The 25276-nt window shown below is 36.1% G+C and overlaps 1 protein-coding gene across 1 annotated transcript in view; it reads left to right on the top strand.

Moving 5' to 3' along the window:
• LOC148943445 (uncharacterized) overlaps positions 1-25276 on the top strand; it is a 518252-nt gene that overhangs the window by 390769 nt on the left and 102207 nt on the right. The window contains exon 11 of the mRNA XM_089101138.1: positions 10425-10653. Coding sequence (XP_088957264.1) covers positions 10425-10653 — 229 coding nt within the window. The remainder of the gene's footprint in view (positions 1-10424; positions 10654-25276) is intronic.

Genomic DNA, 25276 nt, shown 5'->3' with positions numbered 1-25276 from the left:
TTAAGTTTAGTATTACTCATCAAAGGCTATGAGCCTGAGAAAATTTACCTGATTTTTTAAAGAGGGGGAAACATCCCCTAAAAGTGAAAGAATTTTGATGAAAATCACACCGTCAGATTCAGCGTATCAGAAAACCCTTTAATATAGGTTTTAAGCTCATATCTGCAAAAATCTGCAACTTTATATTTTTTGCCAGAAGAAAAATATACGAATATAGAAGTTCGTTACCTAAGTTAATTTATAAATTACGTCAGAACCAAATTTAGAGACAGTCATTTAGCAAAAGAAGGGTAAATTTTTATGAAAATTTTTTTTACTTATTCAATGACGGTAAGCCAAAATAAAAGCTGCATTAACTAAAAAACAATCAGAAATTAAATTAAAAAAAAACAAGTTTTTTTAACTGAAAGTAGGTAGTGACATTAAAACTTAAAACGAACAGAAATTATTCCGTATATGAAAGGGGCTGTCCCCTCCTCAACGCCTCGCTCTTTGCGCTAAAGTTTGACTCTGTCTCACAACTTTATTTTTTAAAACAATAAAATTTCAAAATTTAAAATTTTAAACCCTATGAAATTTTACGGATTTGTAATTTACGTATTTGTGACAAAAGTGAATTTTGTCCAATTTTCCGTGTGTGTGTGTGTTTTTCTTGGGGGGGGGAGGGTTGTAGCTCCCCATCCAGAAGTTCTAAGCTGTTAAATCATAACAAAAATTATATAAAATTAATTTGATAATAGGAAATGTTAACGAAAGCAAACGTTGCAAGCCCTGACGTGGAAGAAGAATTCATTATGTAAAATCAACGCTTAAAGTTGTGCATAGTCAAAAACTTTACCGTTCGTGTGTCCTCCATCCTCCCTTCGTGAGGCTCTGGGAAGGGAAGGGGCAACTATGGTATTCTAAATAAGGTCTTCTACAAAGGGTAACAAATTACAATACATTCCTTGTGCAAATAGTATTTCTGATGCAGATTTAATTTTGCCCAAAAACTTAAATACTTTCATTGAATCTTTAACCATTGAATCGTAATTTTTAATGAATGAACTTTTCAAAAGAAAGCTTCAATCAAAATGTTTATTTTTCTCTTGTTGAGTTTACATATTCATGTAAACTGAATGAGATTTTTAAGACATCCCGAGAACCATTTGAACGAAAGGCCGGAGTTTCTGCCCTGCCTGTTGAGAATTAGACAGAATCTTCGAAAAAGCATAGATTTTAATGGCTGTTTTTTATGCAATATACCTTATACCTTATTATTTTTTATCTTTTTAGTACAATATTAATTTTTTTCGCAAAAAAAAATCTTCCTTTACTTCCAAGTTGTCATAAACTTTTTCATTCTTATCTATTTCATTTCCTGTAACTTTATCATGGCCATCCCATAGTCCCCGAAAATTTTAGATGCGCTTTGAAAGTGTATAATGAGAAAAGCAAGTAAGGCCTCAGTATTGTGTGGTCAATTTTGGTTTCAGTATTTTTTTTATTTTTTTTAGGCTCACGGTCAATAGCATAATCCATAGGGAATACTTTCTTGCATCAATACTCATCTGAAGTTTCATCAACGATCTACATTACTATCATCAATGTTGCTTAAAAGAACTGTAAATAATTTATCAACTGTGAAATTACAAATTTACTAACATCTTTCCTATGAAGACAAGTGTTGAAAACCATAATCCAAAGACATTTGGTGTGCACCTGTGCAGTTGAAATTCAGTTATAAGTACTAAATTATGCTAGACGTATAATTCGGAAAGAAAATTGTAAATGAAACTGTGTTCAACTCAAACCCTCCGAGTTTGAGCTTTAAAACAAAGATATACCCTGCTTGAGTAAATTAAAAAGACTGTCTATCACACAGTCACTTTGATTCTTTGAAAAGGGCAATATATAATCTGAATTAGTATTTTGATTTGAAGTGCAAGTATTGGACTTGTTGGGTATTTGAATCTGTCCGAGGGGCCCCTCCAAAAAGAATTGACGAAAATACACCAATACATGGGAAAATCCATATATTTTTGATTAGAAAGACTTGTTGTCCAGTGATTCTGAGTTCATAAAACAAATCTTTGGGAAAAGACCTGAGATTCAATTTGTGATTAGCCCTCTTTAAAAAAAAGTTCTATGGACCTCCCTACTCCTATTACTACTAACAACGCACCGTAGCACCTAGCCGCCTGAGGCCAACACAGCTACGCACGCTCCTCCTCCATCCCAATCTATACATAGCCTCCCTTTTTACGCCCTCCCATGAAGTTCCCATTTCCTTTAAATCTTTCTTACCGACGTTTTTCCACTCCAGACGAGGACGAACTGCTTTCCGTTTAGCCCTAGACGGTTGGCCGAAAAGAACAATCTTCGGCAATCTGTCATCCTTCATCCGCCCAACGTGGCCTAGCCACCTCAACCTTTCTTTCATTATAGCCCTAGAGAGCGGTATCGAACCACATTTTTCGTACAGCCTATTGTTTTATATACGGTCAGTCAGCCGGGTGCCCAGAACAATCCTTAAGCAATTTCTCTGGAAAAAATCTAACAAATCTTCCTCTGTTTCTTGGAGCGCCCATGCTTCACAGCCATACTTGACCATGTCATCACTGTAGCTTCTAATATTCTAATCTCGGTTTGCAGACTTATCTTCCTATTGTTCTAAACTTTGTTTAACTGTGAAAAAACACCCTGAGCCTTGGCTATTCTACTTTTGACATCTTCACTGCTCCCACCATCTTTACTAATAATACTACCAAGGTAAGTGAAGCTGTCCACCTGATCAATCTTTTTAGTATTTTTAACATTAATTTTCAAACCTATTCTAGCACCCTGAACTCGCAAAACCTCTAAAACTTCATTCATTTTGCTCACACTTTAAGCTAGGTTGCTTAAATCATCAGCATAATCTAAGTCCAGGAGACTTTTTCCTCCCCATTTTATTCCGTGGTCTCCCATTGCCTTTCCTGTGTTCCTTAAGACAAAGTCCATCAAAATAATCTATACAAAAGGGATAGAACACAACCCTGCTTAACTCCTAATTAAATACAAAACCAGCTGCTAACCTCATTTTCTACCTTAACCACAGCAGTGTTATTCTCGTGCATAGCACTAATCACTTTAATGTATTTTTCTGGTATACCATACAAGGATAAAAACCTTTACTAAAGCTCTTCTATCAACAGAATCGAATGCTTGATCATAATCTATAAAACTAAGGACCAAAGGTGTTTGAAAACTCAGGCACTTCTCAATTTAACCTAAGAATGAAAATTTGGTCGACACTTCCTCTACCTTTTCTAAAACCGCACTGTTCTTCTCTTAAAACTTTGTCTAAGGCATCGCTCAGTCTAAAAAGTATCATATTACTAAGTAGTCTACTACCTACAGAGATCAGACTAATCCCTCGATAATGACCACACTCACTTTTATCACCTTTCTTATAAAGTGGTTTAATTAAGGTTTTCCTAAAATCGTTAGGTACTTCCCCCCTTTCAAAAATCATATTCATAATCTTCAATAACTTATTTCTAACCTCAGAGCCACCATATTTAAGAAACTCATTTACCACCCTATCAGCAACTGGAGCTTTGTTATTTTTTAGTCCTGTTAGTACTGTTGCTAATCCTTTCTTATAAAAAATATATTCCTTCACATCAAATATATCACAAACTTTTTCTATATATTTTCTTACATATCTCTTCTTTCAACTCTAACTTACTTATACAAATTCTCAAAACATTTAGCCCATCTCTCTTTAGTTTTTTACTTATCGCTAATTGCGGCCCCATTCCTATCTTTAACTGGGCCAAGTCCGCATTGGCTACTCCCTCTCAATTTGTTAACATGCCAGTATAATATTTTACTATTATGCCGTCTAGTTGCATCTTCCAGATCCTCGGCAATTCGATCCATAGCCTCCACTTCTCACCTCCTTAGTTCATAGTTTAATACTTTCTCCACTTTCTTTACATTCCTTTTGTTTTCATATGATCTATCACTAAGGTAATTCTTGTACAAGCCCTTTCTACTTTCTATCAAACATAAATCTTTTTCTCACTAATATTCTTACTTGTAGTTCTAGCTTTCTTTCCTAAGACTCCATCAGCAACTTCACAAGTTATTTTCCTAAAATTATTCCATCCATCTTCTAAATTGTCAAATTCTAAACTCTCCAGTTTAGTATTCAACTGTTCCTGGAAAGTTGCTCTCAAATTCTTATCCTGGATTCTACCAACATCATAACTTCCCGGCAGGTAGTTACCCTTCCGATATTTCAGCTTTAAATTAGCCCTTGACACTACTAGATGGTAATCTTTACTCTTAACATCAATAACGGCACTCTTATATACCCTAGTATATTTTATTGATCCTGCCAGTCTTCGGCTTACAATAACATAATCAATAAGGTTTGCTCTTTTACTATCACGTGAATACCATGTTAAATTATGAGCCATTTTATGACAAGACACCGTATTGGTTATAACTAGATTGTTATACCTACAAAATTGCAAAAGTCTGTATCCATTACTGTTTTCATTTCCTACACCAAATTTACCTAGGCTAGGATATCATCCATCCCTATTTCTACTGACCTGGGCGATTAAATCTCCTAGTAAAAACATCCTATTTCTACCTGAGACCCTGTCTATTTGATCCTGTAACTGTAAGTAAAATTCATCTGAGTCACTATTATCTCCGTCAGTCGGTTCTATAGAGGCATATACTACTATAACTGATACCCTGAACCTTTTAGTCATAAAATGAACAATTAGTATTCTATTATTAATACCTTCCCAGCCTAAACAAGACTTACCAACTTCCTTATTCTTTATGAGCCCTACTTCCTGTCTATGTACCCCATCCTTCCTGCCTGAGTAAACAAATTCTATATCACCTAATTTCATGCTTCCTACCCCTGGGATATGAGTTTCTGAAACTCCTAATAAATCCTACCCCTATCTTTTGCCAATCTCCACTAAACTCCCACCCCCTTCCCCTTCCAAAAACTAGTAACTAAACCACGCCCTTTGAGCCAAATTTTGGCAAAATATTTATTCCAGCTATTTCAATTCAGTTGCTAATTTTAAAGTAGGACGAGGAATTCAAATAAAAGAGCTTCTTCACCATCAAATATGAGCCTCCATGTCATACAGCTTTAAACAATTTACGCTTAAGAATACTTCATTTATCTATTATTTTTGTCTTTATTTCTGTTTATTGATTAAAAAAAATCAACAAAAGAAGTTTTTCAAAGAAAAGTAAAGAGCTACATGAAACCGAAAATGAGCAAAAGTAGAGTCAAATAATTTTTCAAGGATAAATATATCATAAACTCGCCATCAATAAATAAATGAAACCTAAAACGAACATAAATTACAATAAATAACTGAGTCAAACTCAAAACGAGCAGAAACTAAGAGGAGGACGGCTGACGCCCCCCGATGGCTTCTTAAGACCAGAACATGATTTGCACTTTACTGAACACAGTTCTTCTTTCAAGCTAGGTGTTTCAATTTTCATAATATCGAAAGAAAAGAAAAAAAATCATCCTCTTACCCAAGAATACTAAAAAAATGATATTCTTTTCTGGAAGTCTTAATAATTCCGGATTTGTTAAAGCTAAAAAAAAGAAAATATTGAAAATTCATTTTGTTTTTAGCAACGTACAAGTTATGTTCTGGTCTTCAGAAGCAATGTGGGGCTTCAAGTTTCAACTTAATGCTCTTAGCCGTTCCTGAGATATTGCCGATACATCCGTGACAATCTACATGCTCATAGTTTCTTTTGATTCAATTCACGATCTCACTGAACATTCCCTGAAAACTTCACCCCCGGATGGCTTTACCATAATATCCTTAGCTTCAGTGGTGGTAACGCTGTAGTAGTAGCAGTGGTATTAGTATCAGTATGCATATAGCACCTTTTGTTTTTTGATATTCCCTTGAACACACACTGAAAGTTTCAACTTAATACCCTAAACAGTTCCTGGAACATAGCTGATACAACTTGCATGCACATAGTATGATTTGATTTAGTTCAAAATCATCTTACTTCTTTCTGAAATTTTAATCCTAATGCTCTCAGCTTTAGTGTTAATAGTAGTAGTAGTAGTAACAGCAGTGGTAGAAGTATTAATTGAAGCTGTTTTAGTGGTAGATGTAGCAGTAGTAGAATGAAAATATTGCCTTTTGGTTCGTACAACGTTGTCGCAGTAGTAGTCTTAGCAGTAGTAGTAGTAGTAGTAGTAGTAGCAGTAGTAGTAGTAGTAGTAGTAGTAGTAGTGGTAGTAATAGTAGTAGTAGTAGCACTAGCATTAGTAGTAGTGGTAGTAGTAGTAGTAGTAGTAGCAGTAGTAGTAGTAGAAATGGCAGTGGCAGTAGTAGTAATAGTAGTAGTAGTAGTATTAGTAGCAGTAGTAGTAGTAGTAGAATTAGTAGTAGTAGTAGTAGTAGTAGTAGTAGTAGTAGTAGTAGTAGTAGTAGTAGCAGTAGTAGTAGTAGCAGTAGTAGTAGTAGTAGTGATAATAATAATGGTAGTAGTAACGTGCACATATTGCCAACTTCTTCTATTAGAAGTGCCATGTGAAAAAAATAAATAATACATTGTGCCCACATCAATTTTTACTTAGGCAGCGCTATTGCGCTACCTATGATTTGAAAACCTGTCGTACAAACCAAAGATTGAAGCAGAAAAACCAATTATGAATCAGAAAGATCACTTATAGAGAGTTTGCCGGTTGGGAACTAATATTCATTCTTTATGCCTTGAAAATTCCCCCTCTGCACACACAGAAAAAATTCAATACCCAATTCCCTTGTAAGTTGTAGTTGGTCCACAACTAGCAATACTCAAAAATCATTCTTGTTGTTGGATAAACGGTATATGATAACTGTACATTTTTTATTACTACTATAAGTAACGGCCCACTGCAGTTCTGGGTTCTAGGCCTTCACTCCCCCCTCCCACCGCGAAAAATATCCCTCCAGCAAATACACCCCCCAGAAAATACCCCTGAAAAATACCCCCCGCGGAAACTACCTCCCCAAAAATACCCTCTGAAAAATACCCCCGCGGAAAATCTCCCCAAAAAAAACATTCCTACTGGAAAATATCCCTCACGGAAAACACCCCCGCGGAAAATACCCTTTGTGATAAATATCCCCCGCGGAAAATAAGGTTTCCAAATTTGAGAATTTTATTTGATTTTTTTTAGTATCGTTGAGAAGTGCTATGGGAAGGGAAAAGAAAAATATACACTCCATAAGTATCTTAAAAACTTAGAAAAAACCGCAAATCCATTTTTGTTGAAAAGACTTCCATATGAGCTTTCGTAAGGAGAAAACAGAAACTTCAAAAGGGATAGGATTGATAAGCTAGGGCGGGGATCACAGAGAACAAATTGGTATCTTTATGGATTTAGAATGATTTACTCCCATGTCCAAGTCCGAGGCATCTTGCGAACAGTTATTGATAATACTCATAGGGTTGCTCATTAAATTTCTATAGCAGGTTTCAACGATCCTTAGGTCGTCAAATATTTCCATCCCTCTATAAATTCCCTATTCATGCTGTCATTAATTAAATTAAAAAAAAAACAAGTTTTTTAAACTGAAAGTAAGGAGCGACATTAAAACTTAAAACGAACAGAAATTATTCCGTATACGAAAGGGGATGTCCCCTCCTAAACGCATCGCTCTTTACGCTAAAGTTTTTTATTGTTTAAAGAAATAAAGCTGTGAGATAGAGTCAAACTTTAGCGCAAAGAGCGAGGTGTTGAGTAGGGGACAGCCCCTTTAATATAGGGAATAATTTCTGTCCGTTTTAAGTTTTAATGTCACTCCTTACTTTCAGTTTAAAAAACTTGTTTTTTAAAATTTAATTTCTGATCATTTTTTAGTTAATGCAGCTTTTATTTTGGCTCACCTTCATTGAATAAGTAAACAAATTTGCATAAAAATTTTACTTTTCTTTTGCTAAATAGATGTCTCCAAATTTGGTTATGACGTAATTTACAAATTAACTTACGTAACGAACTTCTATATTCGTATATATTTCTTCAAGCAAAATATACAAAGTTGCAGGTTTTTGCAGAAATGAGCTTGAAACCTATGTAACAGGGTTTTCTGATACGCTGAATCTGACGGTATGATTTTCATTAAAAGTCTTACACTTGTAGGGGATGTTTCCCCCCCTCTTTAAAAAATCAAATAAATTTTCTCAGGCTCGTAGCCTTTGATGAGTAATACTAAACTTAATAAAATTTATATATTTAGAATCAGCATTATAAACACATTCTTTTGATACATTTATTGACATCAAAAATCGGTTTTTAAAAGTTTCGATTACTATTGAGCCGTATCGCTTGTTTTTTTTTATTGTTTTTTTTTTATTACGTATATGCTAGTACGTATATGATGGGTTTCTCCCCTTATACAATACCGCGCTCTTTACGTTAAAAGTTAAAAAAAAAATCTATTAAAAAAACCAAGAAACACCAAGGCCGTTTAATTAGAATAGATAGCTCTTTTCAAAGCACTAAAAAAAAATGTGCCGTAAAGAGCGAGGTATTGACTTGGGGGAGAACCCCCTCACATACGTTATAATTTCTGTTCGTTTTAAGTTCTAATGTTGCTTCTTACTTTCAGTTGAAAAAACTTGTTTTTTTTTATTTAATTTCTGATCGTTTTTAAATAATGCTTGGAAATCCGGCGCCCCCTTCTTAGAAATATCCCTTACCCCAAAGAAGCATCCTCCAAGGAAAGATTCTCCGGAGTAACCCCCTCCTCTAGCCCCCCTCCCTCCAGAAAAAAAATCCTTCCTGAAAATGTCTGTATACTTCCCAATAACCAATAAATAATGCTGGCAAGTCCGGCGCCCCCTTCATGGCAATTTCCCTTCCCCCATGACTTCATGGACAGATCCTCCAACATCCCCGCCGACCCCCCCCCCCACTACCAGAAAAAAACCCTCCTGAAAACTTCTGTATACTTCCCAATATCCAATGCTATATGTTAACATTGTGTAAAGTTCATAAATTTTAGCCCTCCCCCTGGGGACTTCGGGGGATTAAGTCATCCTAAAAGACATATTTATCATATTTTCGACCATGCTAAACAAAATGGCTATCTCAAAATTTTGATCGGGTGACTTTGGGAAAAAAATAAGCGTGGGAGGGGGCCTAGTTACCCTCAATTTTTTTTGGTCACTTAAAAAGGGAACTAGAACTTTTAAGTTCCGTTCCAGTGAACCCACCTCACAATATTCTAGGACCACTGTTTCAATACGATTATCCTTGAGGAAAAAAAAACAAAAACAAATAAACACGCATCCGTGATCTTTTTCCTCGCAAAAAATGTCAAATTCCACATTTTTGTAGATAGGAGCTCGAAACCTCTACAGTAGGGTTCTCTGATACGCTGAATATGATGGTGTGATTTTGAGTAAGGTTTTATAACTTTTAGGGGGTCTTTCCCCCTTTTTTTGAAAATCAGCCAAATTTTCTCAGGCGCTTAACTTTTGATGGGTAGGACTAAACTTGATGAAACTTATATATTTGAAATCAGCATTAAAATCTGATTCTTTTGATGTATCTATTGGTGTCAAAAACCCGTTTTCTAGAGTTTCGGTTACCATTGAGCCGGGTCGCTCCTTACTTACAGTTTGTTACCACGAACTGTTTGACAACTAGAAAAAGGAAGGGCCTAGGGCCGCATATTGGGCATTCTTGGCAGAAAAAGGATTGGAATAATGATTTAGATATTTAAATACTTGTGATCTGTTTGACTAGAATGAGGCAACCCATTTCACAATTAAAAGATTAATATTGAATACTGTTACAAGTAGTTCTACTAATAAATTGTGGCTAAAAAGATCAAATGCTGTTTGAAGGCTAATGGAAATTAAGCCAGATATTAGGATTTCCATGAATGTTTTCAATGACGTTGGTGAGATAAACAATGTTGAAGTTGAAGCTGATTTGATGTTCCTGAATCACCTCAGCTCAGTAAAAGGTGGGATCTGCTCCTTTGGCCAATCTGCAACGGATCTTTCATACCGTTTGGAGAATATAGGATTGAGAGACATAGGGCAAGCACATTCAAAACCAGGTTTTTATCTTTCTTTTTTAAGGCCAACTATAAAATCCTACTTTCATATTTGCAGAAATTTCCCTGACTCAAAATCTCACTGATAGGACAGGCAAGGGCATTCGAAGGAATTCACTGAAACTGCTAACAAGGAGAAAAGGGATATTCAGAGGACAGACACTTGTTTTCCTTAATTTCCCAATTTTCTTTCCGCCTTCAAAGAAGAAATAAAGGGTATTGAACGGGGAGTATCGCCATTGATAAGACAATGCTAATCCTTAGCTTTTTTAAATGGGATGTGGCCTGCTAAATTGTCATTTTGACTAAACTTTTTCTTTATTTCAGACTTATAAAAAACCTATGCACAGAGCTACCAGTAGGCTGATGCTCAAAAACTCGATGAGACAATATTCTGTACCAGAAAGGGAAAATGAGTATTCTGAACCGTCACAGAATATATCATCGTCTTCGCACTGTTTTTCTTGTCATAGAAAAACTAATTATCAGTCAGGACTTCCAACATCAGGTAGTGAAGCGAGTTTATGTGATTCTAGTCCTTCAGAAGATCGAAATGGTAAGTTTATTCATTTTTTTTTATGATTGAATTATAAAACTGACGAAGGTAAATCAACAATTTGACGGAGCCTTGTTCCGAAGAATGGGGGGGGGAGGGGTACGGCATGTTCACAATTTTAAATAGCGTAAAAAATAAGGCGAATTATAAGAAAATGTTAACAAATTTAATATAAAACTGGCAAGTGATTATTTGCACTTGTTTTGATTTTTTAGAGGGGGGGGTAAGTCGGGGCACAAATTAAGAAACGTATAAAAGCAAGTGAACTCTATAGTCTGTACAGGAAGATGTAATGAAATCATGAAAGTCTTAATTTAGGGTAAGGGGAGGATAGGGGTTCAATGACCCCTCTCTTCTACGAGCTACTGCTACTGCTAACACCTCGCTCCAGCACCAAGCCGCCTAAAGCCAACACAGCTGAGGCACAGTCCTCCTCAATCTCAATCTATCCAAATCGTTAATCTTTACAATTCCCAAGAGTTTCTTATTTCTTCCCATCCCAAGATTCTCTGCAGCCCATTCAGGGACAACATGTCGCCCTAGAGGAATGACCAAAAAGGATGGTTTTTGGCAATCTGTCACCCATCATCCGCAAAATTTGTCCTATCCATTTCAACCCTTATCTCATTATAGCTCTAATAATTGAGAAAGAAAGACATTTTTCGTACAACTTTCCGATTAAGATAGTCAGATGGTACCAAAATTATTCATTGACAATTTCTCTTGAAAACATCCAACAAATCTTCTTCAGTCTTCCAAAAGGCCCTCGGTTCAGAACCATGCTGGACCACTGTCGTCGCTGTAGCTTTCAATATTCTAATTTTGGTTCGCAGGCATATCGTCCTATTCTTCCAAGCTTTTTATATCTTTACTGCATTCACAATCTTTACTAATAATACTACCCAGATAAGTATACACTTGATTAAATAAAAACAAGTTTTTTTTTTTAACTGAAAGTAAGGAGCATCTTCGAAATTTATACGGAAACAAATTGATCCGTATACGACGGGACTGTCCCCCTGATTAATCCTTCGCTCGTCACGCAAAAGTATATCAGTTTTTTTTTTAAGAAAAAGCTTCTTATTCCAAGTTGGCGGCTCTAGTGTTTCAGCAGTTGTTCTTAAAGAATTGGAACAAAAAGTGGAACTTCAGCGCAAAGAGCGAGGGATTGATGAAGAGGCAAACCCTTCAAATACGCACCAATTTCTGTTCGTTTTAAGTTTCAATGATGCTCCTTACTGTCATTACAAAAAACTTTTTTTTAAAATTTAATTTCTTCCGTTTTAAAATCATGCCCATGCCAGACAACGATAGGATGTAGGCTACCGGCCCCATAAACCCTACTCCCGATTGTATTCTGTTGAATGGTGCTTATCAAAAATTGTAAATTGACTGGTAACGTTTCGTTTTTCAGTTTTTCTCCTTAAGAATTAAAATGCTCGATTATAATTGAATTTTAGACAAAATTTGAATATCTAGTAAAAATTTTCAATGGACGGTAGTTTTGTTGGATAAATCCTTGATAATACCTTTACCACATAACTTTGGGAGGGCGGAAAGGCCAAGCGTATTATTGTTCATATGGAGAGAAGTTCTGCGTGATTTTTGATCTTCTGCATGGCTGATTCCATCGTGACCTCTGAACAGGGTTCATACATGTTAAATACATTGTACACATATCTTTAAACACATTGAAACATTGTAGATAAAGAGGGAAAGAGAAATATATTGTAAAATCGCTGAAAAAAGCACTTGACTGGCCCCTCCCCCAAGAAATTTCCTGACAAGGCTCATGATACCCATTCTCTTCTTTCCACCTCTGTTCCGTTAGGTATGTGAATGTTATATTTTATAATACATAGAATAAGATAGCTGCAATGGGATGGGCACTGTTACCCCCTCCCCCTCCTCCCCCACTAGAACCAATAACAAAGGCATATGCTGAAATTTGTCCGGGAATCAACAGTGATTAGATATTAAGTTCCCCCACCCATCTCCAAAACTCATTCTATATTTACCTGAAAGTTCATTTATAATTAGAATATTATAGCGTTAAAATACACTATACCCCCCTGAAAATGTGATAGACCCCCTTTTTCAAAATAACACAGGAATGAATGCGTCACCTTGTGCCATTATTTCTTCTGCAACTAGGAAGCTCAATATGTACTTTTTCGAAACTTTTAAATTCAATGGCTTTCTCAGTATTTTCAGTCGACAGAAATTTGGTCCTCTTAGGGAGAGAATCATAGTTAGGTGCCCACAAAAATTCCAGAAAACATCAGTTTTCCATGGGATAATCGTTTATAGGCACTAGAACTTTCAGTGAACCCTCGTCCAAACGTTCAAATGAGCCCTCTTCAATCTTTTAGGGTTATTGGTTCGATATGATCACCCTTGAAAAGAATTAAATAAAAAAAAACAAGCTTTTTCAACTGAAAGTAAGGAACGACGTTAAAACTTAAAACGAACATAAATTATTCCGTATATGAAAGGGGCTGCCCCCTCCTCAACGCCTCGCTCTTTACTCCAAAGTTTGACTGTCTCACAACTCTTTTTTTTAACAATAAAAAAAATTAGCGTAAAGAGCGAGGCTTTGAGGAGGGGGCAGCCCCTTTCATATACAGAATGCAAATTTTGTTTTAATTACTCATGTACGGTGAGCCAAAATCAAAATCTGCATTAATTCAAAAACGTTCAAAAATTAAATAAAAAACAAGGTTTTTTAACTGAAAGTAAGGGACGACGTTAAAACTTAAAACGAACGGAAATTATTCCGTATATGAAAGGGGTTGCCCCCTCCTCAACGCCTCGCTCTTTACGCTAAAGTTTGACTTTCTCACAACTCTTTTTTTTAACAATACAAAATTTAGCGTAAAGAGTGAGGCGTTGAGGAGGGGGCAGCCCCTTTCATATACGGAATGCAAACTTTGTTTTAATTACTCATGTACGGTGAGCCAAAATCAAAATCTGCATTAATTCAAAAACGTTCAAAAATTAAATAAAAAACAAGGTTTTTAACTAAAAGTAAGGAACGACGTTAAAACTTAAAATGAACAGAAATTACTCCGTATATGAAAGGGGCTGCCCCCTCCTCAACGCCTCGCTCTTTACGCTAAAGTTTGACTTTCTCACAACTCTATTTTTTTTAACAATAATAAACTTTAGCGTAAAGAGCGAGGCGCTAAGGAGGGGGCAGCCCCTTTCATATACGGAATGCAAACTTTGTTTTAATTACTCATGTACGGTGAGCCAAAATCGAAATCTGCATTAATTTAAAAACGTTCAAAAATTAAATAAAAAACAAGTTTTTTTATCTGAAAGTAAGGAACGACGTTAAAACTTAAAACGAACAGAAATTATTCCGTATATGAAAGGGGCTGTCCCTCCTCAACGCCTCGCTATTTGTGTTAAAGTTTAACTTTCTCACAACTCTATTTTTTTTAACAATGAAAAAATTTAGCGTAAAAAGCGAGGCGTTGAGGAGGGGGCAGCCCCTTTCATATACGGAATAATTTCTGTTCGTTCTCAGTTTTAACGTCGTTCCTTACTTTCAGTTAAAAAACCTTGTTTTTTTATTTAATTGACCACAAAGATGTAACATTGAAAGCACTGTCACTTTTGGATCCCGAAATTGTCCTTGCTGAAGAGCACGACAGAATTGTGTCTGCCCAGGCGGTTCCCTCATTTGCTCGGGAAACCGAATTTCAACAAGAGAAGGTCAGAAGCGATCTTGACTAACTTTGAAACTTCATTTTTGACAAAAGAACAAGTTATTCGCGTAACCACTGCATAAGTGAATCCGTCAGTTTTCTGGTCTGCCTTCAGAAAAAGCAAAGATGCCAAGGGGGAAGAAAATTACAAGGATTTTTGTGATTTTATGACGATTTTATTTGGCCTGCCCAGTTTTCGGCAGCAGGTGAAAGACAAATTATGCTACTTGATTTTATCGAAACCAAATTACGAAATGCGCAAGAAATACTCTGATTGGCAAAAAGCTAGCAAAGGAAGAGAGAATGTTGACTCTCATGCTGGCCATACCTTTCAAGAGGAATTCTCGTTAGAAGATTAGCCTTAAGCCCCCACAAGTTATTTTTTAGTGTTTACACGTTTTTATGAGTTTTGTGCTCGTAGTAAATGATTCTTTTTTGTTTTCATTATATTTCGCGTTAATTGGCCGCTTTGAAAGAGGTTTACAGAGTGACTTTTGGTCAATACCCCAATTGACAAGAAAAACAGCCTCTAAATTTTGAGATTTCAAGATGGACATATTTTAGACGAAATATGGACATATTTCGGCTATAAATGACATATTTTTGGATGCTCAGGGGACATATTCGTGAACCAAAAAGGTGGTGGCCCTGGTGATGTAATAAGCTAGTCTATATTGTCTTAGATCACACTATGTTTAAAAGGATTATGCTTTGACACTTTCGCTTCCTAATTGCGCTACTTCTGGCAACACTACGAGTAAATTCATGAGAATAACCAGGGTTGCCACCAACTGAAAAATATAATTCCGATTTTTCTTCCAAAAAAATCCCCGACATTTCGAAAAAAAAATCCTGGAACACAGTTTTTAGGTTATACAACATAGGGCGGCACAGTGATTATATTCGTTATAATAAATTATAATTACAAATATAATAATTTCATTATATTTTGTGCTAATTGGCCGCTTTGAAAGAGCTTTATAAAGCGTCTTTTGGTCAATACCCCAAGAGATAAGAAAAATAGCCTCTAATTTCTGAGATTTGAAGATGGAAATATTGTGGACACATTTTAGACGAAATATGGATATATTTTAGCTACATACTTTTAGATGCTCAGGGGACATATTCGTGACCGAAAAAGTTGGTAACCCTGGTGATGTTATAAATTAGTCTATATTGTCTTAGATTACATTATCTTGAAAAGGATTATGCTTTGACACTTTCGCTTCCTAATTGCGCTACATCTGGCAACACTACAAATATATTCATGGGAATAATACGGGTTGCCACCAACCCAAAAATAAAATCCCGATTTTTCTTCAAAAAAAACCGGAATTTCGAAAAAAAATCCTGGAACACGGTTTTTAGGTTATATAACATAGGGCTGCATAGTGATGACGTAAAAATCAAAGTGCGTAATACGTAACATGGTGAAAAGTATTTTCTATTTGTTACAAACATCTGATTGGCAATATTCTTAATATTATTTCGACACGAAAACGTTCTGGTGGATTAGTAGGATCTACGACGAACATTTTAGGCCAAAACAATTCGCCAAAGTATCGAGAAAACTTGTTGACGCACCCACGTCTCATCGTTATTTGAATTTCCCGCCCAAGAATTAACGTCACGCTTCGCAGCCATGTAGCGCGTCCAGATTATCCGTTGGGAAAGAAATCTAGAAAGAGGAATAGTCGTCCAGACTAGGCGGTTTTTTCAAAAAACTTGGTGGTTTATTCCAAAAATATCTGTACAAATTTATCAGCCATCCTCATCCTCATCAAATCTGTTTTTATGGGGCAAAACCTATAGTAAACAAATTTAGAGCCTCAGTTAGACAATTTACCTTTTTTCTTTTCAAAACCATCTTAGACAATTATTTTTTATTTATCACTTATCGTGTCTAATTGTCTCCTTCTTCTGACATTTTTTCCAGAAAAGCTGTCCACACTACCACTTCCGTCCCATTTTTCCATTTTCTGACCCTCTGATAATTCCTGCCCATAAAACGAGAAAAATGGGACGGAAGACCTATCTACATTCCCAGATTTCTTTCTCATTTTTCCAGAAAATGGATAGTCTGGACGCGCTAATATTCAATAGGGCTTGGCAAGCGGTAAAAGTTGCCTTTTATCACGTCTTCACACGTTCCTTTCCCTTTTACCATGCCTGCTTTTCTGTTTAGCAACCGTCTTGCCAATCAAGAAGTGGACAGCGGAACTATCATTCATCTTACAGAAGCATCCTTTTGAAATCTCAAGGCCCGACTTCACTACCCAGAAAACCTGGATTCCGAACGTACTGAAATCTGAGAAAAATCCAAACGATATCGTTCAAACATTCAGCCCACGGATTCTTCAGTGTATAAAAAGAGGAATCAGCTGCTTTCACACGAAAGAATCCGGAAGAAAAACAGACCCCCTTTTCCCGAATCTGGGTACTTAGAATCCAACTTCTTGGTATTAAACCCGGCCTTTGGGTATTTGAAGAGAAACAACACTGTAAAGCAACAGTCAAAAAAACTGTTACTACCGAGTTATTAGTAAAAAGTGCTAAGTAAAGCAACCAACAAAAAAATAACTAGTTTCTCAGTTATTTATTGGTACGGTTCAGTAATCATTTCGGCAATCGCAGCTCAAATGACAACCCTAAGAAACTGGACAAATGAACTTCAGTAAATCAAACTATGCTCGGTTAGCACAAGCGTAAAAACTAAGTTTTTTTAATGAACGTATTCCAGACAAACATTTTCAATTTTCTTCGTTTATCTGGATACTCATCTGCGATCTTCAAAGTTTGGAACTGAAATACTGAGTGAAATATCATGCGCATGAAGGTGTCTAAAAATATTAGAAAAATCCGGTGAATACGCTGATAGCGATCTTTTGAACCTATTGATGTACCTTCTTTAAACAGCACAAACGTACGACTACGTATATTGAACTTAAACTATTGAAACTTGCTACAACATAAGGAAATCACAGAATGCTGGCAGATCATTTGGTAGATAATTTTTCGCGAAGTTTCATCTGCAAAACACCGAACTAAAAAGACACTGGTACTGAGCATAACAAGTTTTCCGATGGTATTTTCGCTTCCGCTGCTCTAGATTTTGGAATACATTTGAGACTCATAAAATGATGTCAAGAGCTCAAGCGATTGTTTTGAATTCGCACCTCGTTGTTACATTGGAGTCGAATTTTCAAAAGTCAAATCCCGAACGAAAAAATCGTTGCCACAGTGTAATAGCGCAAATCCAGAGGGAACAAACATAAACAGAGGATATTCGTGATACCGTGCAGAAAAAATGGTAGACTATCAGCCCAGAAAATCGGGATTAATCCCGGACGTTTGCAACCCTGGGAATAACACCCTAATGTGTGCTTTTTGATGAAGATCAGGGTGTCGATCTCCAATCAATTCAGCATGTCAAAAATTGCATAATTGCAAGCAATAGATATATAAATATTAAAAAACATTAACTTAGTATATGTCTTTTTTGTCCAAAGATGTTGTACAAACGGTTTATACAGATTTTTTCCAAGATTTCCCGTTAAAAATAATTTGATAACTGCATCTGATTTTGTTGTATTTTGGAAAATGTTTCTTGATTAACAATTTTTAAATACAATTCAAAATCCATAAATCAAGAGTGAATTTTTGCAATTTATTGCTTTAAATCTTAGGCATTTGAAATGTTTCCGAATGGCTCTTTTGATAAGCCGATGCAAATAGGAGAATAGCTGATGATCGAACATTTCTTTATTAAGCAAAACATAAAAAGATGTCAGAGTAATTTGAAACGTCTCATGATTATTCGAGACCATTAATATCCTATTTTCAGCTAGTATGAACCATCCAAAAAGATGACTTGATAGCCCCAGATGACTTATTTATTGTTTTACTTGAAAACGCCTCCATATTTTTTTATTGTTGAAAACTGGCAACTTAAGATTTTTTTTTCCTGAATAAACGATCTAGATGGGTCAAGAGGTGGAAAAAATTCGTTTAAGCATTGAATTTGGCAAAAAACAAGTATTTAATAAAACCCAAGGCTGAATTTGCATGGATTCTGGCTAGAAAAAAAAATTAGCAATGAAGAAAACACAGCTTTTTTTCTGCAGGATTCTCTGTTTGGCGAAACATTTAAATATTCCCAGCATGAGGTAATTAAGGCAAAATTCAGAAGATGTCCGTTTTTAATTACTCCGTTTTTTAAATTACTTACTCCGTTTTAAAGGACTACATACTCCACCATATACTCAGAATAAAATTATTGAAAGAATGATCGATCTATTATCGAAAAGTCCCATTGTTTTTGCAGCAGAACTAGAAAACTTGAAGAGGAACTTTTGAGGTAGTAACGGTGGTAGTTGTAGTAGTATTGATAGCATGCAAATATTGCCTTTTTGATCATCTCTCTATCACTTCCTGAATTTTCCAAATTAACATAGTCAGTTATTCCTGTTTTACTGTAGTAAAGTAACTTTAGGTGGGTGTTATTCTGACCCTTGAAGGTTAGGTTGACAATTGTTCTGACATTACACCCTTTTGACGGTCTGTATACACATAACGTCTTTTGATTTTGTTCAATACTCCCCTCAACAGTCTCTGAAAGGCTGACCTAAATGTCCTTTGTCTCCTTGGAAGGAAAATTTCAATCAAGCATACCTTTCTCAATAACATATAGTAGATGTAAACAATGAACAAATTGCCTAAATTACAACCTTTGTGCTGAGGAATGTGGGGAGGTTGAAATTTCCAAAGACATAATTACTGGAACTTTCAAAAATGCTGAACTAAACAGCTTTCTTAAAATTTCGATTAGATGTGATTTGAGGAATGATAGGCTTAGGGGGTGAGGGCTGATTGCCCTCACACCACTTTTGACTCTTAATAAAGGAAAAAAAAATTCTGACTTCCGATCAAATGAGCTCCATCCGATCCAAGGTTTACACGACCATCCGTTTCATAAGAGTATAAATCATTATGATTCTTAAAAATGGCACTAGAGCATCTGATTTCGAGTCCAATGAGTTCTCCAGAGTTTATACGACCACCCTTTCCATAAAGACCTTATTTGCCCCCCGGGGCATAGCATACAACCCTTGCGCTGAGGGCTGTGGGGGGTGTCATCCTCAAAGACATAATTTCTAGACCTTTCAACTACGCTGAACAAATTGGCTATCTCAAAGTTTTCATTAAATATGTTTTGGAAATTGATGGGTGTGAGGGGGGGCTTGTTCCGGTCCAATCACTTTTGAATATTAAACAGGGCACTAGCCCTTTGAATTTCCAATCGGATGAGCCTTTTTCCAAGTTTTTACAACTACAAATTGTCATATCAAAACTTCTATCAGCTGCATTTCGGGCAAATACAAGGTGGGGAGGGGGGTATCTGCTCTCCGATCACATTGAATCTTAAAAAGGACACTAGAACTTCTTATTACCAATCCAATGAGCCCCCTCCAAAGTTTACACAACCGCCCTTTTTATAAGAACCTTAAATGCCCCCAGGGTTTAACTTATAACCCTTGCTCTTGGAGCTGTAGAGGGGGGGGGGTGTCATCCTCAAAGACATAGTTTTCGGACTTTCTGACTACGCTGAAGAAAATGGTTATATCAAAATTTTGATCGAATGTGTTTGGGGAAATGGTGGGCATGGGAGAGGGTTGGTTGCCCTCCAATCACTTTCAACTATTAAAAAGGGCACTAGCCCTTTCAACTTCCAATCGAGTGTGCCCTTTTTAAAGTCTCTACGACAATTTTTTCGATACGAAGTGTCCTGGTAAAAAAAAAAACCATTGTGCCGGTCTCACTCTTTACTTAGGCAACGCTATTGCCCTGCCTATGATAAAAAATTCGATGTAAGGGAGAGACGAGAGAAGGGAGGAGGTAGAAATTGATGTATAATCTCCAGCGGTGTAAGCACGACTTTTGTTGTGGAGAGGTATTATCTTGCGTGGGGGGGGGGACAAAAGTCTTTAAAAACGTAATAAAATTTAATATTGATATTTAATTCCCACTTGATTTTTGGGAATATTTCTGGTCTGGTCTGGTCTTTCAATTTCCAATCGGATGAGCCTTTTTTCAAGTTTTTACAACAACAAATGGCCATATCAAAACTTCTTCCAGCTGCATTTCGGGAAAATACGAGGTGGGGGGGGGGGAGTATCTGCCCTCCGATCACTCTGAATCTTAAAAAGGACTCTAGAACTTCTTCTTACCAATCCAATGAGCCCCCTCCAAAGTTTTTACAACCACCCTTTCTATAAAAACCTTAAATGTCCCCAGGGTATTACTTATAACCCTTGCATCTGGAGCTGTGGAGGAGGAGGGGGGAATCATCCTCAAAGACATAATTTTCAGACTTTTTAACTACGCTGAAGAAAATGGCTATCTCTAAATTTTGATTGGATGTGTTTGGGGAAATGGTGGGCATGGGAGAGGGGTTGGTTGCCCTCCAATCACTTTCGACTGTTAAAAAGGGCAGCAGCCCTTTCAATTTCTATCGAGTATGCCCTTTTCAAAGTCTCTACGACAATTTCTTCGATACGAAGTACCCTGGTCAAAAAAAAAAAAAAAAAAAAAAAAAAAAAAAAAAAAAAAAAACATTGTGCCCACATCGCTCTTTATGTAGGCAGCGCTGTTGCACTGCCTATGATAAAGAATTAGAAGTAAGGGAGAGACGAGGGAAGGAGGAGGTAGAAATTGATGTATAATCTCCAGGGGTGTAACCACGACTTTTGCTGTGGAGGGGTATTATCTTGCGTGGAGGGGGGGGGTACAAAAATCTTTAAAAACGTAATAAAGTTTAACATTGATATTTAATTCCCACTTGGTTTTTCGGATTATTTCTGGTCTTCGCTATTGCTATGGGAGTGAAGAGTAACATTAAAACTTCAAATGAGCAGAATTTATTCCGTATAGGAGGGAGACTGTCTCTTCCTCATCCCCACTTCCACTTCACGGTCGGAGAAATTTTAGAGGTTCCTCTTTTCATCAGAAATTGAAAATTCCATTCCCTTTTTTGTAAGTCAAAAGTGATTTGAGACCAACTAGTCAAGGGGGCGGGGTATTTTCTAGGGGTGTATTTTCTGAGGAGGATATTTTGTGAGGGGCTAAACAACAGTTCCCTTATTTTAAAACACAGACTTGAAGCAATATGACTTCTAAAATGGTCAGAAGGGGTGCTCACTAACAACATAAATAAAAATTACAATATTAATGACTTTTAGAATTGTGAAGTCAAATTAAATACCATTAGCCGCATTAATTGTAGTCTGTTCGTTGAACCGTTCTAGGGGTTTACCCCCCCCTCCAGCGAAAAATGCCCCCTCAAAAATATCCTACCCCTTAAAAAATACCCCCATGGAAAATACCCCCTCCCCGAAAATACCCCTTGTGGCTTGTTGTTCTCCAATCACTTTCGACTTATATAAAAAAAATAAATAAAAAAAAAAAGTTTTTTTTAACTGAAAGTAAGGAACGATGTTAAAACCTAAAACGAACAGAAATTATTCCGTATATGAAAGGGGCTGTCCCCTCCTCAACGTCTCACTCTTTACGCTATAGTTTTTTATTGTTTTAAAAAAATAGAGTTGTGAGAAAGTCAAAGTTTAGCGTAAAGAGCGAAGCGTTAAGGAGGGGACAGCCTCTTTCATATACAGAATAATTTCTGTTCGTTTTTAGGTTTTAACGTCGTTCCTTACTTTCAGTTAAATAAGCTTCTTTTTTTTATTTAATTTTTGAACGTTTTTGAATTAATGCAGGTTTTGATTTTGGCTCACCGTACATTAATAATTAAAACAAAATTTGCATATTAACTTTGCTTTTATTGGGTTAAATGGCTTTCTCGAAACTTGTTTGATTTTATTTACGAACGTTTTCATTAGTAATAAATATTCGTAACTTACGAATTAACTTACGTATCGAAATTCTATATTCATATATTTTTAATACGTATATTAGGGGTTTCGCCCCTTAGTCAATACCTTGCTCTTCAAGCTAAAGTTTGAATTTTGTTTCAATTAATTAAAAATGACCCCTTAATCACAAAGGCCGTTAATTAGAATAAATAGCTCTTATGAAAGTACTAAAAAATCTTTAGCTTAAAGAGCGAGGTATCGACTAGGGGGTGAACCCAATCATATACCTAATATTTTGTGTTTGTTTTAAGTTTTGATGTTGCTCCCTACTTTTAGTTGAAAAACTTGTTTTTTTTATATTTAATTTTGTGATTTTTATTTTAAATAATACTGGGGAATCTGGCGTCCCCTTCATAGCAATGTCCCTTCCCCCATGAAAACTTACTTCATAGAAAGATCCTCCCACATAACCCCCCCCCTTCCACTACCGGAAAAAAATCCCCCCTGAAAACGTCTGTATACTTCCCAATAACCAATGCTATATGTTAACATTGGGTAAAGTTCATAACTTTCATCCCTCCCTCCGGGGGCTTCTGGGGATTAAGTCATTTTAAAAGACATAGTTATCACATTTTTGACCATACTGAACAAAATGGCTATCTCAAAATTTTGATCAGGTGACTTTGGGAAAAAAATGAGCGTGGGAGGGGGCCTAATTGCCCTCCATTTCTTTTGGTCACTTAAAAAGGGCACTAGAACTTTTAATTTTCGTTCCATTGAGCCCTCCTACGATATTTTAGGACGACTGGGTCGATACGATCACCCCTGGGAAAAAAAAATAAATAAATAAACACGCATCCGTGATCTTTCTTCTGGCAAAAAATGCAAAATTCCACATTTTTGTAGATAAGAGCTTGAAACCTCTGCAGTAGGGTTCTCTGATACGCTGAATATGATGGTATCATTTTCATTAAGGTTCTAAAACTTTTAGGGGGTCTTTCACCCTTTTTTCGAAAATCAGCCAAATCACTTATATATTTGAAATCAGCATTAAAATTTGATTCTTTTGATGTATCTCTTGGTATCAAAATCCCGTTAGTAGGGTAAGAGTTTCCATTTCTGTAGAAGCTATAGCAATAACCATGTTATTCTATAGAAGCTATAGGAAAACATTTCTATAGAAGCTCTACACCTTTTCAAAGAGTGTGAGTATCCTCTCACATGGTCTTATACTTCTATAGAAGCTATAGCAATTACCATGTTATTCTATAGAAGCTATAGGAAGACGTTTCTATAGAAGCTCTTCACCTTTTCAAGGAGATTCAGAGCTCCCTCAAATCGATTTCTTGATTTGCTTGAAGCTATAGCTATTTCTACGTTATTTTACGGGGCATTACACCTTTTCAAATGGGGTGAGTATAATTTGACTGATGATTTGATTTTTAATAAAAGGAATAGTTTTCTTTATAACTCATATTAGTAAGAAAATTGAATTTAAAAAGAATAATTTATATGAGAGGACATTAGTAGAGAAAAAAGTGGTGCATTTACATTATTGGAGATTAATGATAGAGCCGACGACAGCAGCAGTGATGCACGAGAGCCTAATGTAGCTGTGGAAATAACTGCTGGTTATAGACTATGTCTTGAATGGGACACTATGTATGCCAGATATGTGATATCATTAAGCAAATTTAAACAAGAGGAGAAACTAAGTTTTACTGGAAAAGGGAATATTTTCGATATAAATAAACTTCGTTGGTCATTAGATGTCTTATCAAAATATATTGATGAGAACAAAATGCATCAGTGAATGTTATTATTGTAATTATATTCATTAAAACCTTTTCTAAATCTATGGTATTTTTTTCTATAGTAGACTAGCATATATTTGTAAGAGTATAAAAAAATTCTAGTTAGTTTGAAACTAGCTGTGAGAGAGTCACGACTGTAAAAAATGGAAAGATTCGAGAAAGATCGAATCATGAGGAATCTAATTCTTATGGAAAAACATTTGATTCTAGATGACAATTTTCTAGAGTTGTCTATTCAAAGGAAGATATTTTCTCGGGGAATGCTTGTCGATATAATGAAAACTGATTCTCCATCATTAGACTATTGCATGAAGCTTCTACATTGTGGTCCAAATGCATTTACACAATTTGTTGATATATTGATCATGACACGAAAAAAGAATATTGTGAATATGCTTTTAAACACTTATTTAGTGATATTTGACATTTTTTCAAGTGACAGATGGTACCCAGGGAGGATTTACTCCTCTCTCTCTCTCGGTCTAAGACAATTTTTTATGGTGTTACCTCAGCGTCATTGTGGCAGTGAGAGCGTCAACACATGAAAAAGTTTTCCATAAGTGCCCACTATGTATGTACTCACTAGGGAGCTGGTCATCAAGTGAGAATTGCACAATAATTAATGAGTATGATGAAAATTGTGGATTATGCATACTGTGTAAATTGCATAGAGGATATGCTGTACAAATCAAAGATTGTTATTCCTTTCTTGAAGAAGTGTGTGACTCTCATACTAGAGGTTACCTAAGCTCCAATTGTCATTATGATAAATGTAAGCAGTGGGAGAATACATATCCCGGTATGATTGGAAAGAATCCTAACCGTGATTTTAGTTTACTGCTACGAGATTGGTATCGTCGTGGTTTTAGATTGTTCTGGGAGGAGGAACCAGGTCAAAGATTCAACTGTTGGAACAACAAGAGAATATGGTTTTTATGTAATTGTTGTGAAGACAATGGGTGTTATGATTACAAGCCCACTGATTTTTATTTGGCTGTGACGGAATGTGATTCGACACTTGAGGACACTGTTTATGAAATCGCTTCAAATAAGCAAATTGAAACATGTGAATTCTATAGAATGAATGAGAATAGTATCATTGACTGTACAAAGAGATATGACAAGAGTGAAGTCACACTCTACTGTAGAAAATGTGACCCTGACATTGCAGTACATCAGGATCAGTACACTGGATCAGCACTCAGCACACAGTGAATTCAGATAATCT

This window comes from Artemia sp. Qi Xiang Cuo, chromosome 15, assembly GCF_049724085.1.
Source record: "Artemia sp. Qi Xiang Cuo chromosome 15, ASM4972408v1, whole genome shotgun sequence".
Classification (NCBI taxonomy): Eukaryota; Metazoa; Arthropoda; class Branchiopoda; order Anostraca; family Artemiidae; genus Artemia; species Artemia sp. Qi Xiang Cuo.
The sequence above is the reverse complement of the archived record's forward strand: the minus strand, read 5'-3'. Positions and strand labels throughout refer to the sequence as shown.